Consider the following 14,572-nt stretch of genomic DNA (forward strand, 5'->3'; position numbering starts at 1 on the left):
CGCGTTTATCTTTTCCGCTTCTTGCCACGCTTGGCACGGATCTCGGCATTGCGCTTGTCGCTCTTCATACGCGGGTCGACGATCTTCACCTTCTTACCCTTGCCGATCTTCTTGCCATCAGCAGTCCTGCTTCCGCCGCGATTGGATACGACGTACACCTTGCTTTCCTTCTTGAGGCGAGCTCCCTTCATAGCACGGTCGATGGCCTTTAGCTTCTCGCGTGTCGACATGTCGGGCAGGTTGGCAATGTCCGTCGCCTTCTTCTTTGCAGCCTTCAGCTTCTTCAGCTGCATGCGCTGCTTACGGCCACGAGCTTCGGCGACCTTCTTCACCGGCTTGGTAGCCATCTCCATGAAGCGCTCCTTCATCTGGGCCAAAACATTCTTCGGGATCGGAATCTGGGGACGGTAGTGTTTATCCTCGTCATCGGCAAACCAGTCAGGCAGAGCCTCGGAGTCGTTCCAGGCGTAACGATTGTAGCTGGCATCGATCATATCCTTAGCCTTCGACTTGTGGATCATCATGCTAGCAAGAGCAAGCGTCTTGGCACGGTCTTCAGCGTCGTACTCCTCGTGATCCGAGTCGTACTTGCGGTCGTCCATTATGGGCAAAGCGTTTTCATCCGGTTCCTCACCGGCAGCGACGACCTCGAACTTGTCTGAGTCCTTGTCGGTCTTGAGCGCAGCACCCATGCCAGAACGAATCAGAGCCTTCTTTTCCGCCGTAGCTTCGTCGTCGCTCTCTTCTTGCGCCTCGGCAGCCATAGCAGCTTCGTCGTCAGAGTTGGCAGGGGCAGCAACGTCAAACTCCGTGCCAAACTCGAGCTCGTATTCCTTCTCCTCCTTCTTGAGCTTCTTCTTCTCACGGCGTTCCTTTCGCTCTATTGCCGCTTTACGTTTGGTGTGACGAATCTCCTTATCCGTCTTGGGCATCTCAGGCAGACTTAGCTCTTCTTTGTCGTCGATGCCATCGAAGAGCTTGTTGTCCGAGAACCAGCGATTTACCGCAGCGCTCGACTTCTCAGGAACCTTAAGAGACACGTTCAAGTCATCCTCGTCGTCGTCACTCTCATCTGAACTCTGTAAGAGAAATCAAAACTAAGTTAGCGATCCAGAGTATATACCAATAAACATACATGCAAGTGCGGGCTTTCGGATGCACAAAGGACCGCATCTCCGTAGAACTCCGAAGAGTCTAGAGACACAGTCAGACATGAAGGCATTCCACGTTGCTTTCCCCCATGTTTGACAACTGAGCGAAGGTACTGATCGAACCCGGAACAGATAACACGGATGGGGGGAGCCACGCACATGCAGACGCCACGCATACAGCACATACCTCGTCGGGGTTAATCATCTTCTGGTACTGTTTCATGTCTCCGTCGAACATCTCACTGTCTTGCACCAAAGCCTCACCAGCTAAAGCTCGCTTAGCGACCTTAGTGCGCTTCACAGCCTTGCGGGTCTTTACGTCATCACCACGACGCGTCAGGAACTGCTCGTACGCCTTCTCCATCGAAGCTTCCAGCAACTCGTCATACTCTGCGTCACTGTCCTCAAGACCAGCATCTTCGTCTTCTTCGTCTGACGTCTCGAACTGAAGTTCCTCATCAGAAGACGAATCAGCTCCAGCGTTCTCGAGTTCATCCACTTTGCTTTTAGACAATTTCAGCTCCTTCAAGCTGAAAGCAGACTCGGCCTCAGTAACGTCGATGCCGTCAGCGTTCATACCAAGTGCAGCACGGATACGAAGCTTCTGTTTGCGTTCACGTTCCTGTAAAAATAATCATGCCACCTGGTTAGTAGGTTGCTCGAAGAAGTAATAGCATAATACATGCAAACATGTAAGTGCTGTAGTGATGTCTGAGCACAAGAACGGTTGAGAGCTTTATGGTACGGAAAGCCTCAACAGCTGAAGGCTGCATGTTAGTTTTGGCGGCTTCAATAGCCGGTCTGTTCAAGGACCAAACCGACCAAATGGAATTGGAAGGGGCTTTGGATTCCCGCCAATAGATAGCACAGACATGCAAAAATACAAACCCAATTGAGGATGTCCAACCCAAATCGACCGTCACTTGCACTAAGCAGCAAGGATAGGATAGGGAGCCGGAAGTCGATATGGGCGCTTAACGGGAGTCGGGAGGGTTAGTCCGCAACATGTCAAACGAGTAGTTATGACAAGGACTACTGGGATGCGCCCACATGCACTCGACATACAATATGTACACACACACATTTGGAAACACCAACGCACCTTTTTCTTTTCTCGCTTCTTCTTGGCCTGAACGTTGGCACGCAGTTGAGACAGCTCTTCACGGACAAGGGCATCTTTCTCCTTCTCGGTCAGCTCGCGCTCGGGCTCCTTCTCAGGCTTCTCTTCTTCTTCTTTCTCCTCCTCCGGTTTCTTAGCCTTGAGAAGCTCCTCCTTGTACTTCAGCATTCGAGTTCGCCACTTGAGAAGGCTTTTAAAGTCAGACTTGCCAAGCACCTGTACAAAAAACAACATTACAGCGTTAGTCAATTGAGATTGCTAGTGATGTGGGGATGACGACAGTGATGCCGTGGAGAGAAGGATCAGACTGCACAAGGGCAGTTGACAGCAACGCCACAACACTGGCTTCCGGTGGGTTTTCCCGAAATTAATCAGGCGCCGGAACAACAGTGGGGCTCAGACAATATTCAGCTTTGAAATCTTCATTTCCTTCTCTTCCTCGGGACATCGTCGCCGCCAAACATGGTGTGATACATACCTTGAGATCACTGAGGCAGGTCACGATTTCGATGGAAGTGTCCTTGTGGTCACGGTACACATCATCCTCTGGTAGGAACTTAACGCGTGTTGTGTCGGTCAGTAGTCGGATCGGGTCGTGCGCATCGATGAATTGTGTCACACTGCACTCGTTGGTCAAAGTCACGCCCAATGCCTCGTCGTAACCTGATCGCATGAAAAAAAATGTGGCGTTAATATCGTGGTGCTGGTACAGAAGATATGTCAATGGGAATGTCATAGATCATCGCCCCAAACTGCAAGCAAAGAGGAGATTTCCCTTCCCGAAAGAAGGTAGGCAGCATGTGCAGGCACTGGGAACGCTTGATGTTGCTCTTGGCTACAAGTAGCGCTAGGGACCAATGGGGACAGGCCACTAGAGACTCTAGAGAATGCAGCCGACATGCAAATGTACACAAACAGAAAGACAACATACCTTCACGGTGGCGCTTGCGGTCGCCGAACTTGGGGTGGAAGATAGTGATCGTCTTCTCCTGCGAGTCGACTTGATCGAAGACGTATTTGGGGTCGAACAGCTTGGGGTCAATCGAGTGAGGAGCCAGGAACTGCTCACACACCACAAAGATCTCGGCGGACTCGTTACGTGAGGACAGAGGCTTGGTAGCGCTCACCTTCTTGAACAACTGCTTGAAGACCCATAGCAGCGCATTGTAGTCCTGCGAACGGAAGACCTTGGACACGAAGGTACCTCCGCGACCCATGACGTCTACTGCCAGTTTCAATGCGATCAAAGCCAGCTCGTTCTGCACGTAAGCGTCCTTGGAGTACTCAGTACCAACATTGGGGGCACCATCACACAGCACCACGTCGGCTTGCCAGCTCTGCATCTCCTGCTTGATGATCTGGCGACATCGGACTGTCGTGATATCACACTGGAAGGTCTTGACGCCACGAATAGGGCGAATGGGCAGTAGATCGATACCCAAAATGATACTGGATGCGGGCATGTACTTGGCTGCGACTTGGCACCAGCCACCGGGGGCAGCACACAGATCGATGCACACCTTGGCCGTGGACAGGAAATCATATTTCTTGTTCAACTGGATGAGCTTGAAGGCCGACCGAGCGCGGTAGCCCTGCTGCCTTGCCAGGTTGTAGTACTTGTCCTTGTCATGCTTCTTTCGTTTCACCATTGCAGAGTGTTTGCGATGGGGCCAAGACCACCAATTCGCGAATGACGGAGGATACTGAAGTGCGCGCGCAGTGCGGCGTCCACCAACCAACGAGCATACTGAGTCCAAGTGAAAAGCAGTTACCAATGCGGGCAGCGAGGTTTTACTGGAAAAACCTTTAAAAGGGAAGAAAACACCTCTTGATGTTTGTAAGTATTTATGAGGTTTATAGCGGAATGATTGTAGCCATTTTTTGGCAAGTTGAAGCGCGACTAGGACGTTGGCTTGCGGATCAGCACACGGTCAATGAGATGCACGTTGGAGCGGTCCGTCGTGTTGAATTTGGCGTCAAGCGACGGGTTCTCGAAGTCCAAACGCAGCATGTTGTCCACCTTGGTCACCAGCGGCTTCCAGTAGCTCGGACGCGTCCATTTGAACGACGGCAAGTTACGTTCCAGCGACGCCCGCGGTCCGTTGCCTCCGCTCCATTTGGGGTCCCTACAAGGTAATACGCGTTGTGTTAGTCATCGATCAGAGCTACTTGTTGCAAGAGATCGGTTGCGCGTACCTGCACCATCGACGCGGCATCTTGTCCACCCCAAACGCGAATATTTCCAGTCGACCTTCCTTGTCGAAATGGAGTCGGAGGAAGTTCTTGTAGCTTGCGATGCGTAGTGAAGAGAAGGCTTCATTGTAGTGGCATCCCAAGATATTGAGTGACAGGTACAGGTACGTGCCGAAGACGAAGCTGACGACGGGAGTAGCCAACACCCAGAAGTACGGGAACACGCTGGCGTAGTAGGCCCACAGCTCCGTGCGTCCGAGGCTTTCAAACCCTGACGTACAAATCTTGTTGCGATGCAGCGCCACCACCTCCGGTACTGGATAACAATCAGGTTATTTCGTCAGTCGTCGTCAGAAGAGGATAAGCTGTCTAATACCTACCGTCAAAGAGGGTCATGCAGAGACGCATGAAGTCCCCGTACAGCGAGGATAAACCGAAGATATCGTACTTTCGGACTCCAGAAAGGTCAGGTAGCGTGCTGCTGAAAAAGAGGTAGAGCGTGTGCTCACCATCACGACCAAGAGCGCCACGAACTGAAGCCACTTCAAGAAGACACTCGTAGACCAGCAGAATCGTGAAGGCAGCTACGTAGTGAAAGAACGCCACGGCCAAACCCAACGCACATCTCTTCGGCAGTGTCGTGCAGTCCGCAAACCCGATCGTCCCCACGAGCATAACAATAGAGCATGTCAGCGACACATACGAAGTCGTCACCATGTCGTACAGCAAGTGCACGAGTTCCAGGTAAAACTGCGCTGCTGCGTCCCAACGCGTCGCTTGCGCATAGATGGACGTGACTGAGCAGCGAGGAAACATGGAGAACACAAGTGCAAAGTACCCAACTCCACCAATAGCATCGAAGCGCCAGTTCAGGCGACGAAAGCCGAACACATTCAGCACCGCATAGCGCCTACGGTATACCCAACAAGCAAATAGTGCCAGTGTGAGCAATGCTATCATATAGACATGGTCAAGCAGTAACGTACCTGGAGACGTGCGCTGGTGGGTAGCACAATTTCTGCTTGTAATTCCCACCATTGGACGCCAAATTCGAGCTGGGTATGTGCGTTGGATGCAAGAAAGCCCCACCACCTCCCGAGATGATCAAGTGTTCCGCAGAACGTTCAAGATCCGCAGGAGGATCTGATTGAAGCTCAGCATCCCTGGCTTGTCGCTCTTCGTTTGAAAGATCGTCGTGTTTCATGTGCGGAAAGTGCTTGTGAACAGGAGATGAAAACGAGTGACGGCGAGGAAGATTCGTCGTCGACATTTTCGGTCGGGGCGCATCAAACTGCATGGAAGCTGGACGCTTGAGCGTGTGTTTCTCCTCCACCAATGAATACCGCATGTAGTTGTGGATATCTCCTGCCAGTCGTACAGCAACTCGACCCTTGAGTACGTTCTCGATCAGATACGAGAGCTTGACGTCGACGTTTGACCTGTCTTCGTAGACATTCAGCAGCCACCGCGGCTCGTGTGTGAGCACAATTACTGCATCATTTGGTCCCATTTGTGTCTTCACAACTCGTTCGAAGAAGCCGAACTGCTCTGTGTCCACATCATTCTCCAGAGCTAAATCCACGCCAAATAGCCACCAGCCGTGAGGAAGTTTGAGACTGAAGTAGCTTGTTTTCTGCGGAATCAGCCATCCACCGAGCCAGTCTCGTTGGCAAATGTATCGTGTGAACGTGTTGAGACCGTCAAACCAATCGTGGTTTCCAGGGATTGCAAACACGCTGGGGCCTTCGTATTCACGCAGTGACGGGCAGCCATCAGGAGTTTTCTTCTGTGTTGAGATGGCCGACGGATGGTAAGAAGATGGAGGCTTCATGGCGTACTCAAAGCACCGAAACAACCGCGTTTCATACGTTTTGTCGTCCGGGTGCGGATACGCGAGATCTCCGCCGATCACAAGAGCGTCGCCTCGAGGGAACACTCGTTTGACAGTCTTCGTTTTCGTTGTACTTGCCTGTTCTTGGTCGAGTGTATCTCCATCGCTCGATTTATCGTCTGGCACTTGGCAGTCCACTTCTAATTGTGGTTGAGCGAGTAAGCGTGCAATCTGGTAGCTGCTGTTGAAGCCATCTCCACAGTCGGCCATAAAGTCAAGCCACACCTCGTCTTTCTCAGCGAGATGATCAAAGCAATAGTCCTCGTCTTTTGGATGCAAGGCACGTTGCATCGTGCGCATATCGAACCGACCGAGAAAGATCTTGAGAGAGATGAGGAGATCAAACACCGTGTCGAACAACAGCATGGAATACCAAGGAACCATGGGTAAGTTCTGCTCCGGTGGCAACAGTTCGTGGCCATTTTCTCCTTCGGACAGCTCGTCCATCTCGTCTTCAACACGATTTGAGAACCACCCGAAGGACGCGATCATGCGGATTCCACTAAAGCGCTCCAAGAAAAAGTTCGTAATGGCAAGGAACATTCCCATACACCAGATTAAAACCGCGCCACCGTAACTACGCATTTGCACATGGACAAACAGCCAGGTTAGTTCTTCTAATAAGGAAAGCAGCACGTTCATCCCGATAGTACCTGGCAGGGACTAGAGTTTCCACGTCGTCGGACTGGACGAAAGAGAAAATCTGGGCACAGGCGTGGCTATTATACGTCGTTGGTTCATCCGCAGACGCAGCACAATCGTATGTAGCGTCGCAGTGCACAATAACCGCCACACAGGCAACGCTGATAGCAGCGCTGTTGCGCAACACATTCATGAAAGAACGAGCCAAGCTACAAATGCACAAAAAAAATAATTTTACGTCAATGATAAATGCAAAGCTGATAGAATGCTGTTAGACTTACGAGACGTGCGCCACAGTCCAGGCGAAGCCGAACTTCTTGGTAATTCGCGAAAGGAAGAGCGCCATGAGCACCTCGAGTACGATTAGGAAGACGAAAGTGGCCGAGAAAAAGGGAAACAGCAGTGATATCTGCACGAATAAAAACACCCAGTGAGTTTAGCAACCTCCTTCGTCAGGGAACCATTCGACGCACCGGTTGCTTGATGGTAGAGTCTAAAAGCCCCAGCGCATGCACGGGCGTGTGCAGCGCAGCAGCGGAGATGAGCCATGCGTAGAGCACCATAGAGACGTAGACGTAGGGCGTCCATGAGTTAAGCAACTCCCGGTTGCCCACAAATGGGCTAGTGAAAAAGTAAAACGCCAGGTAGATCACCAGGTAGAGCGCGAACCAGACCTGCAACGATGACAGAATACACGACCCTCGTTAGAGCTGCAGAGAACACATATAGCGCTTGCTGGTGATAGCACACACCAGCTGGTCCTCCGCCTTCGTGGGCTCTGCCTCCAAGGGCCACGCCATCACGATGTATGGTGAAGAATGATACCGAAGGTTGAAGCCAAATATTTTCTTTGCACTGAAATCTATTCTCGCGAAATTTAAAAGCCAACCACAAAATTTGTGGCTTCCTGAATTTTATTTATTGCGTTAATTTGAAAATTTCATCACGAAATATCTGCAGTTTTAGAAGTATCGCAAAATTGGCTTTTAGCTTCACAGACAAAATCTGATCCCGAATCGAAATGGCGGCCGAACTCCCGGCCGAGTTCCTGTCGCTGGAGGCGGACTTTGTGGACAGCAAGATGGCTATCAACAACAGCATCAGTGACATTTTGCGTGGAGGAGGTGAGTAGGCCGCATCATGCGCTGTATGGTTGGTTCTATCCATGGGATTGCAGTATTAAGCCGGCGACGCTTTGCTAACCTTGCACAATTCCTGTACTTGTTTGCTGTCGTCTGCAGCCAGCGCGATGTCAAATGCCTCGCAGATCGCCCAGGCTCGTGTGGTGGAAGCTCAGCGCTGTGTGAGTGGCGTGTGGAAGCTGACGACAGGATTGTGGCATTAGTGAACGAATTGTTTTGCTTGTCCGGTGCGTACAGATGAAGCTCATGACAGTGGAGGTGCGAGGCAGGCAGCCGATGCTGAGGAAGGCGATGCAGGCGAAGGTATCTCCTCTTCATGTTGAGCACGGATATGAGTGACTTTTAAGAGGCGATGACTAAATGCTACAGGTCAATATGTATCGAGATGAGCTGCAAGGGCTTATTCGTGACTTGGAACGCGCGCAGCTCATGGCACGGGAGGGCAAAACTACCTCCAGCACTGCCAACCAGGTGAGATAAACTGTTTGAGGCGTCGGTATCTGCACTAGACAACAAACGTTTGTGATTTTATACCAGACTTCACAGTACGAGCGCTTGATTAAGAACAACGATCGATTAGCCAAGTACGCTATTCATAACTACTACCCTAGTCATTGCTTTTGAGGTTATCATAGTATTGATGCCTGACCTTGTGGATGTGTAGGTCCTCAAAGAAGCTTGAAGACACGCATCGGATTGTTGCCGAGACTGAAGAGGTCGGAATTACTGTGCTAGATACGTTGGCCAGTCAGCGTGAAAGTCTCCTAGGAGCCCATGAAAAGGTAAGTCTTCCACACAGTCACTGCTACTAAGGCATTTCCCACTAACCCTCTTGTTCTTCTTATCGCTGTATAGGTCCGTGAGACGGGTGCAATGACAACCGAGGCTCGACGGATCCTACAGCGCATGACTCGCCGGATCATCACCAACACCATCGTGCTGTACACGACCATTTTCGTGCTCATCGTCGCAATTTGCTACGTCATTTACGCAGACTTTATCAGAGCCACGCAAATGTTCTAACCAACAATTTTAAGAAGAGAGTGGCAACGTATCGTAAATATTCTGAATTTCAAACACCAAATTTGTACGTTTCATTTGAATTTCCCTTGAACCGGCGCACCTTGAAGTGTGTCCCTCCACGCCATTCCTAGTATTATACCATTATGGCAGAAGAGCACCACTTGCCTCGAATAGCGCAGCCTTCTCCACGAGGGTCGTCCGTCGTCTACTCAGGGCGGCAGGTGCCACTACTGGAATTGGCCTTCCAAGGAGGAGATTTCAGCGAGAGTCATCATGGTATGCCGTCGTCCAGGTCGACTCGATCTCGACATGAAGACGAGTACGTGGCCTCAAGTACCAGTCGAGTGTCTAATGGAGGAAATATTCAAGCTGCGTTGCCCCGTACAGCAGCGTCTTGGCATGCAGGCAACGGTAGTGCAGTTGCTTATGATTCTACACCATTAACGGATGAATCTGCAATCATGGAGGCTTCGGATCCCGCGCTTTTCCAAGCTGCAGTGGAGGAGCATTCACGGAGACTGGGGATCGATCCTACACACGACGCTGCGTTCATGTGGATCGCACGGGAGTCGCTGGTTGCTCCATTGCCTGATGGCTGGTATCATGTTACAGCTACGGAAACTGGCCAACCATATTATTACAACGAGATATCGGGTGAGAGTCGATGGGATCATCCAAGCGACGACCATTTCCGACAAGTTTACAGAGAAATGAAGCATAAGCAGGTGAAAGCTCACGCCTTCCGAGATCCTCATCCAGCGGGTTATTATGATACTGGAGGCTATCAAAGTGGTACGGCTTGGCAGGAGAACGGGCAGGATCATCACGTGCAGTATGCGGCGCAGACGCATCAAGGCTGGGGCCGAGAACAAGTGCAAGGTTATTATCATGGATATGAGGCGTCGTATAAAGTTCCTGAAGCCCAAGTTTATCCACCAAGACAAGAGGTCAGTCACCCTGTTACAGACTCAGCGAGCACGTCTGTGTCATCAAGTGGGGATAATCAACGGGTTAGGAAAGTGCAGGAGATGGAAGAGCAAAAGGTTAAAGATGACGAAGCTGTCATGAGTATGAAGACGGAAGTTAATGATCTCAAACGACAAGTTTCAAGTCGTGACAAAGCGTTGGAAGCTACAAAGGGCAGAGTCCATGAGTTAACTGGAGAATTGAGTGAGCTTAAGCAGCAGATGGAGGAGAGCACGAAAGATCGCGAGGAAATTATTATGGCGAACCAGACACTTCAGAACGAGCTATCGTTGGCCCGATCGGGGATGGAAGGAAGCACTAAAACGCATGAGGAGCTACTGGAAGCACAGCAGACACTCACGAAAGAGCTAGCTGTTGCTAGAGCAAAACTGAAAGAGGAGCAGCTCGGCGAAACGGAGGGTGTTGAGAGTCTACAAAGTCAGCTTTCTAGCGAACAGAGTGCAAGGGCCCAAATGGAGCAGCAACTAGAGCAAGCTACAAAGCAACAAGCAGGACTGACTAAGAAGTTTGAGGCTGCTCAAGCTACTATTCAACGATTACAAGAAAATCTATCGATGAAGGAGAATAACGAAGCTGTAGCTGCAGCTGCCAGTGCTACTGCGACAGCCACTGCAACAATTAAAGCCATTAGCAAACAACTCGCCGAGAAGGACAAAGCGCTGGAGGATGAACGAGCGAGAGTTGTGTCGTTGGAGGAAGATATCGTGCAGCTTAGAGCAAGTCAAACTTCCGCACAAGAGACACTGGAACAGGATCTTCAGACGCAGCTTGGAACTTTAGCTGCTCAAGCAGAAGCACGTCGGAAGGAGCTTGAGACTACAAAGTCCAGTTTGACATCCACAACGGCGGAGAAAGTGGAGTTGAAGAAGCACTTTGAGGAGTACAAGATCACAAGTGCAGCTCAAATCAGCGAGTTGGAGGATCAGCAGCGTGCGTTGAAGCGCGAATTCCGAGCTATAGAGCGAGAGCTGAAGACACAACAAGGTCTGGCGAAGGGCCGTGGTGACGAATCAATGGCGCTCAAGCAAGAGTTGGAAAGCGCCGAGATAAAACTGGCATCAGTAGCGCAGACCATCCAGAAAGAGCGCATGGAAGCCTACAACGAGGCTCAACAAGCTGTAAGTTGCCGCATTTTGGCTCGACAGGTGTATCATTCACTAACGTATTCATCTTATAGAGCGCCGAGATCGTACGCCAGGCAAACGAGGAGAAGGCACGGGTTGCCGAGCTGTACACACAAGAGATGTTGGCTCGACGGAAGTTGCATAACCGCCTTATGGAGTTGCAAGGCAACATTCGCGTCTTCTGTCGAGTGCGTCCCATCCAACCGGTGGAGATGAAGAGCGAACAATCCTCTTTAGCCGTCTTCTTTCGCGATAACGACCATGAGAGTCTCGATCTCTTCGTTGGTAGTGAAGCTGGGGACAAGGCCAGCCAGGTGGGCCAAAAGCACGCCTTCGAGTTCGATCACGTGTTTCAGCCAGACAGCACGCAAGAGCAAGTGTTCGAGCAGACTCGTGCTTTGGTTGTGAGTGCACTGGATGGCTTTAACGTCTGCATTTTCGCGTATGGGCAAACTGGATCAGGTAAAACCCACACCATGGAAGGACCGGAGAGTGATCGAGGTGTCAATTTCCGAGCACTCCGTGAGTTATTCTCCATCCGAGACGACCGTATGGCTGCCGGGAACTTCGAGTGCTCCATGAAGTTAAGTATTTTGGAGGTATATAACGAGTCCATTGTGGATCTTCTCGAAGGAGGTGGACGCACACCCGGTGTTGTGTCTCTTGCAAAAGGCTTGGATGTACGCGTGGGTAAGACCGGTGTGTATGTTGAAAACCTGATCGAAGTGGAGGTGTTTAACGAGGGCGACGTGCTCGATCTCATGCGCTTGGGTCACTCCCATCGCAGTGTTGGCTCGCACGACTTCAATGAGCATTCGAGTCGTTCTCATCTCGTGTTGTCCATTGTCATTGAGACTGGAATGAAGTCCGATACTCGACGGCGAATTTCCAAGTTGCATTTAATCGACTTGGCTGGATCCGAGCGTGTCAGTAAGACGGCAGCAAGTGGCCAACGCCTGAAAGAAGCGCAGAATATCAATCGTTCATTGTCTGCTTTGGGAGACGTGATCGCAGCATTAGGTGCGAACAGTAAACACGTGCCGTATCGGAACTCCAAGCTCACGTTCTTGCTGCAAGACTCGCTCAGTGGCAACTCGAAGGTGCTTATGTTCGTGAATGTCAGTCCAGTGCAATGGAATGCGTGGGAGACGCTGTGTTCTCTCAATTTTGCGTCACGTTGCCGTAGTGTTGCTCTGGGTCAAGTAAAGGCAGCGAGTGGTGGACATTCTCAGGGTAATGGGATGCAAGCAACGATGAGTATGAGTGCTATGATTCCTGGGCGATCTATGGGTCCCGGCTCGAGACCCGTGCCTAGCCGATGACCAGTAATATAAGGCAGCATAATGCGTAGAATTTTTTACTGGCCGTATTCCGCCCTGACCGGACCTTATGCCCGGATGTTTTTCCCGGTCAAATCATCATGTCAGTGCAAACATCCGATCTTAAAATGGTGTGTTAATTGTATACAAGAAGCTACCAGTTCAAAAGTACAGTCATGTAGTTTAAGCTCATCGTTGCTCTGTAGCAACGTACCATTAGTCATCTTTTGAGCTGCTCTCCTCGTCAGCCTCCTGATCTCCATCCCAGTCCAATGAATTGTCGTACACATTCGCAGCCTCTGTGATCCTCTGCTCTGAGTCTTTTATGGCGGCCACTGCACCTGTAAGCGCCTCATCAGTAGCATCACCCATAGACTCCTCGTCCGACGATGTATCTCCACCCAGGCCCAGGTTGTCATCAATTTCACTACAGAGTGAGTCAAGGGAAACATCAGACTCTTCAAAACCGGCGTCGTTGCTGTCCGAGTCAGGTGGCACTTCAAACTCAGTCAAGTCAGGTACCGGCGGAAGTGCTATACGAGGTAACCGCTGTTTCTTCCGGCGTAGCCCTCGTGTGATGCTGGCCAGCTTTCTGGCGTAGGCACTTGACATTCGGCCTATCGTTGAAACAAACTGGCGCAGATTGGGATGGGGCTTGAAAGCTGCATTCATTTCGCGGTTAAACCTCTCCAATGGGTTGTTAGTACGAGCAACTACCGAGTTCATGATGCCGAAAACATTCCACTCCGTAATAAAATACCGTTCTAGCCAGGTTTTACGAAAGTACAGCCAGAACCTACGCCATTCTTGGGCGGAGTACACACATCCTTTGTCGGCACACTTCCGTTTAATCTCTTGTTTAACCCAGCCAGTACCCTTTGGGTCGACAAGCTCAGGGTCGATTACAGTTAGGATGTCAAGTACACCAGGTTCCATAGCAATCAAAATCTCGTCTTCCGTAAGACGTTCTTTCTTCATTCGTCTACGTATTGCCTGTTTAAAGTGGAAGAAGCATCCTACCACCTCGGCGTTGGAGAATTGACTTTGAACGGCTGAAATTAGGCTGAACTCGAAATCACAGACAGCTTCAGCTGGATACAACTTTTTGCCGGTGTCGCGGTGTATTAGGTGCAAGATGTCCTCGTACATTGTCTCGGTCATGGATGTACAGAGTACGAAATACACCGGAGTGTACATATTCCGAGCCGGATCATCCACCATAACGATCAGACACTGATAGAAGCCCCTTGGAACACATCTAAAGTACCGTCAATAAAAATTGAAACACTGTTGTAAAGTAGAAGCTCCTTTAGAGCAGGGTGAGCCCACCCCAGTATACGGTTGTGTGGCGCATTCGGTTCCGGGTGGGCAGTCATGAGATGGAAACAAAAAACGGGATCGCAGAGTCCTTGACCTTCGAGCACGGCGGTATCTCAACTACTCCATGAATGTCTCCACCGTAGTATCTGCGGCGAACCCGACGGACGCGGCATTTAACTTGCTCCTCAGTTAACCCTTCGATAAGCTCCTCGCGGTTGGTCCCATAGAACTCAGAACAAATACGCTTTAAAATGGCTTCCTCGGGCATCCCAGGATCCTCCGTTGCCAGACGATCGGTCATCTTCTTCATAGCACCGGTCTCATTCCTTAACGACCCGTTAACTATTACGTCTTACGACAATTGTGGTCACCTAACACGCGCCATTCACCGTGGGGTGTTATCTTTAACACTCCGTTGCAGCGTGACGTACGGTACGTACTACACCGGTACACAATATTCTTGGTAGACGCCCACGACTTCGTATATTTGAAACCCTTGTAGATTTGATCGTTTTCGAGCCGCGCTTCTTCTTGACGCGCAAGACGGGTTGACTCTGTGTAGAAGGCGGTTGGTTATAGCCCTCAGAGGTGGTGCTGTCGATGCTGATGGCCGCTTGAGGAGGTGAAGTGTGTAGGCGCTCGGCACCATGACCTATACTT

General features: G+C 50.7%; 4 protein-coding genes across 4 annotated transcripts; 2 read left to right on the plus strand and 2 right to left on the minus strand.

Annotated features, from left to right (window-relative positions):
* Positions 1-5: 5 nt before the first annotated feature.
* PITG_00663 (rRNA methyltransferase, putative) lies at positions 6-3,920 on the minus strand (the record flags this gene model as incomplete). Its single annotated transcript, XM_002909194.1, has 5 exons — positions 6-1,079; positions 1,339-1,773; positions 2,254-2,487; positions 2,750-2,934; positions 3,203-3,920. 5 exons carry the CDS (start codon positions 3,918-3,920, stop codon positions 6-8), a joined length of 2,646 nt encoding a protein of 881 aa, XP_002909240.1.
* A 251-nt stretch (positions 3,921-4,171) lies between these two features.
* Positions 4,172-7,797, minus strand: PITG_00664 (uncharacterized protein; the record flags this gene model as incomplete). The annotated part of the gene is made up of 8 exons (XM_002909195.1): positions 4,172-4,397; positions 4,468-4,780; positions 4,845-5,374; positions 5,451-6,932; positions 7,009-7,206; positions 7,279-7,406; positions 7,471-7,671; positions 7,750-7,797. 8 exons carry the CDS (start codon positions 7,795-7,797, stop codon positions 4,172-4,174), a joined length of 3,126 nt encoding a protein of 1,041 aa, XP_002909241.1.
* Positions 7,798-8,018: 221 nt separating this feature from the next.
* Positions 8,019-9,162, plus strand: PITG_00665 (uncharacterized protein; the record flags this gene model as incomplete). Its single annotated transcript, XM_002909196.1, has 6 exons — positions 8,019-8,121; positions 8,239-8,300; positions 8,509-8,610; positions 8,686-8,723; positions 8,804-8,921; positions 8,995-9,162. The coding sequence occupies 6 exons, from the start codon at positions 8,019-8,021 to the stop codon at positions 9,160-9,162; spliced, it is 591 nt and encodes a 196-aa protein (XP_002909242.1).
* Positions 9,163-9,440: 278 nt separating this feature from the next.
* Positions 9,441-12,479, plus strand: PITG_00666 (kinesin-like protein; the record flags this gene model as incomplete). Its single annotated transcript, XM_002909197.1, has 5 exons — positions 9,441-9,481; positions 9,969-10,109; positions 10,178-11,267; positions 11,327-12,293; positions 12,460-12,479. The coding sequence occupies 5 exons, from the start codon at positions 9,441-9,443 to the stop codon at positions 12,477-12,479; spliced, it is 2,259 nt and encodes a 752-aa protein (XP_002909243.1).
* Positions 12,480-14,572: the final 2,093 nt, after the last annotated feature.

The sequence above is a fragment of the Phytophthora infestans genome, genomic scaffold, assembly GCF_000142945.1.
Source record: "Phytophthora infestans T30-4 supercont1.1 genomic scaffold, whole genome shotgun sequence".
Classification (NCBI taxonomy): Eukaryota; Oomycota; class Peronosporomycetes; order Peronosporales; family Peronosporaceae; genus Phytophthora; species Phytophthora infestans.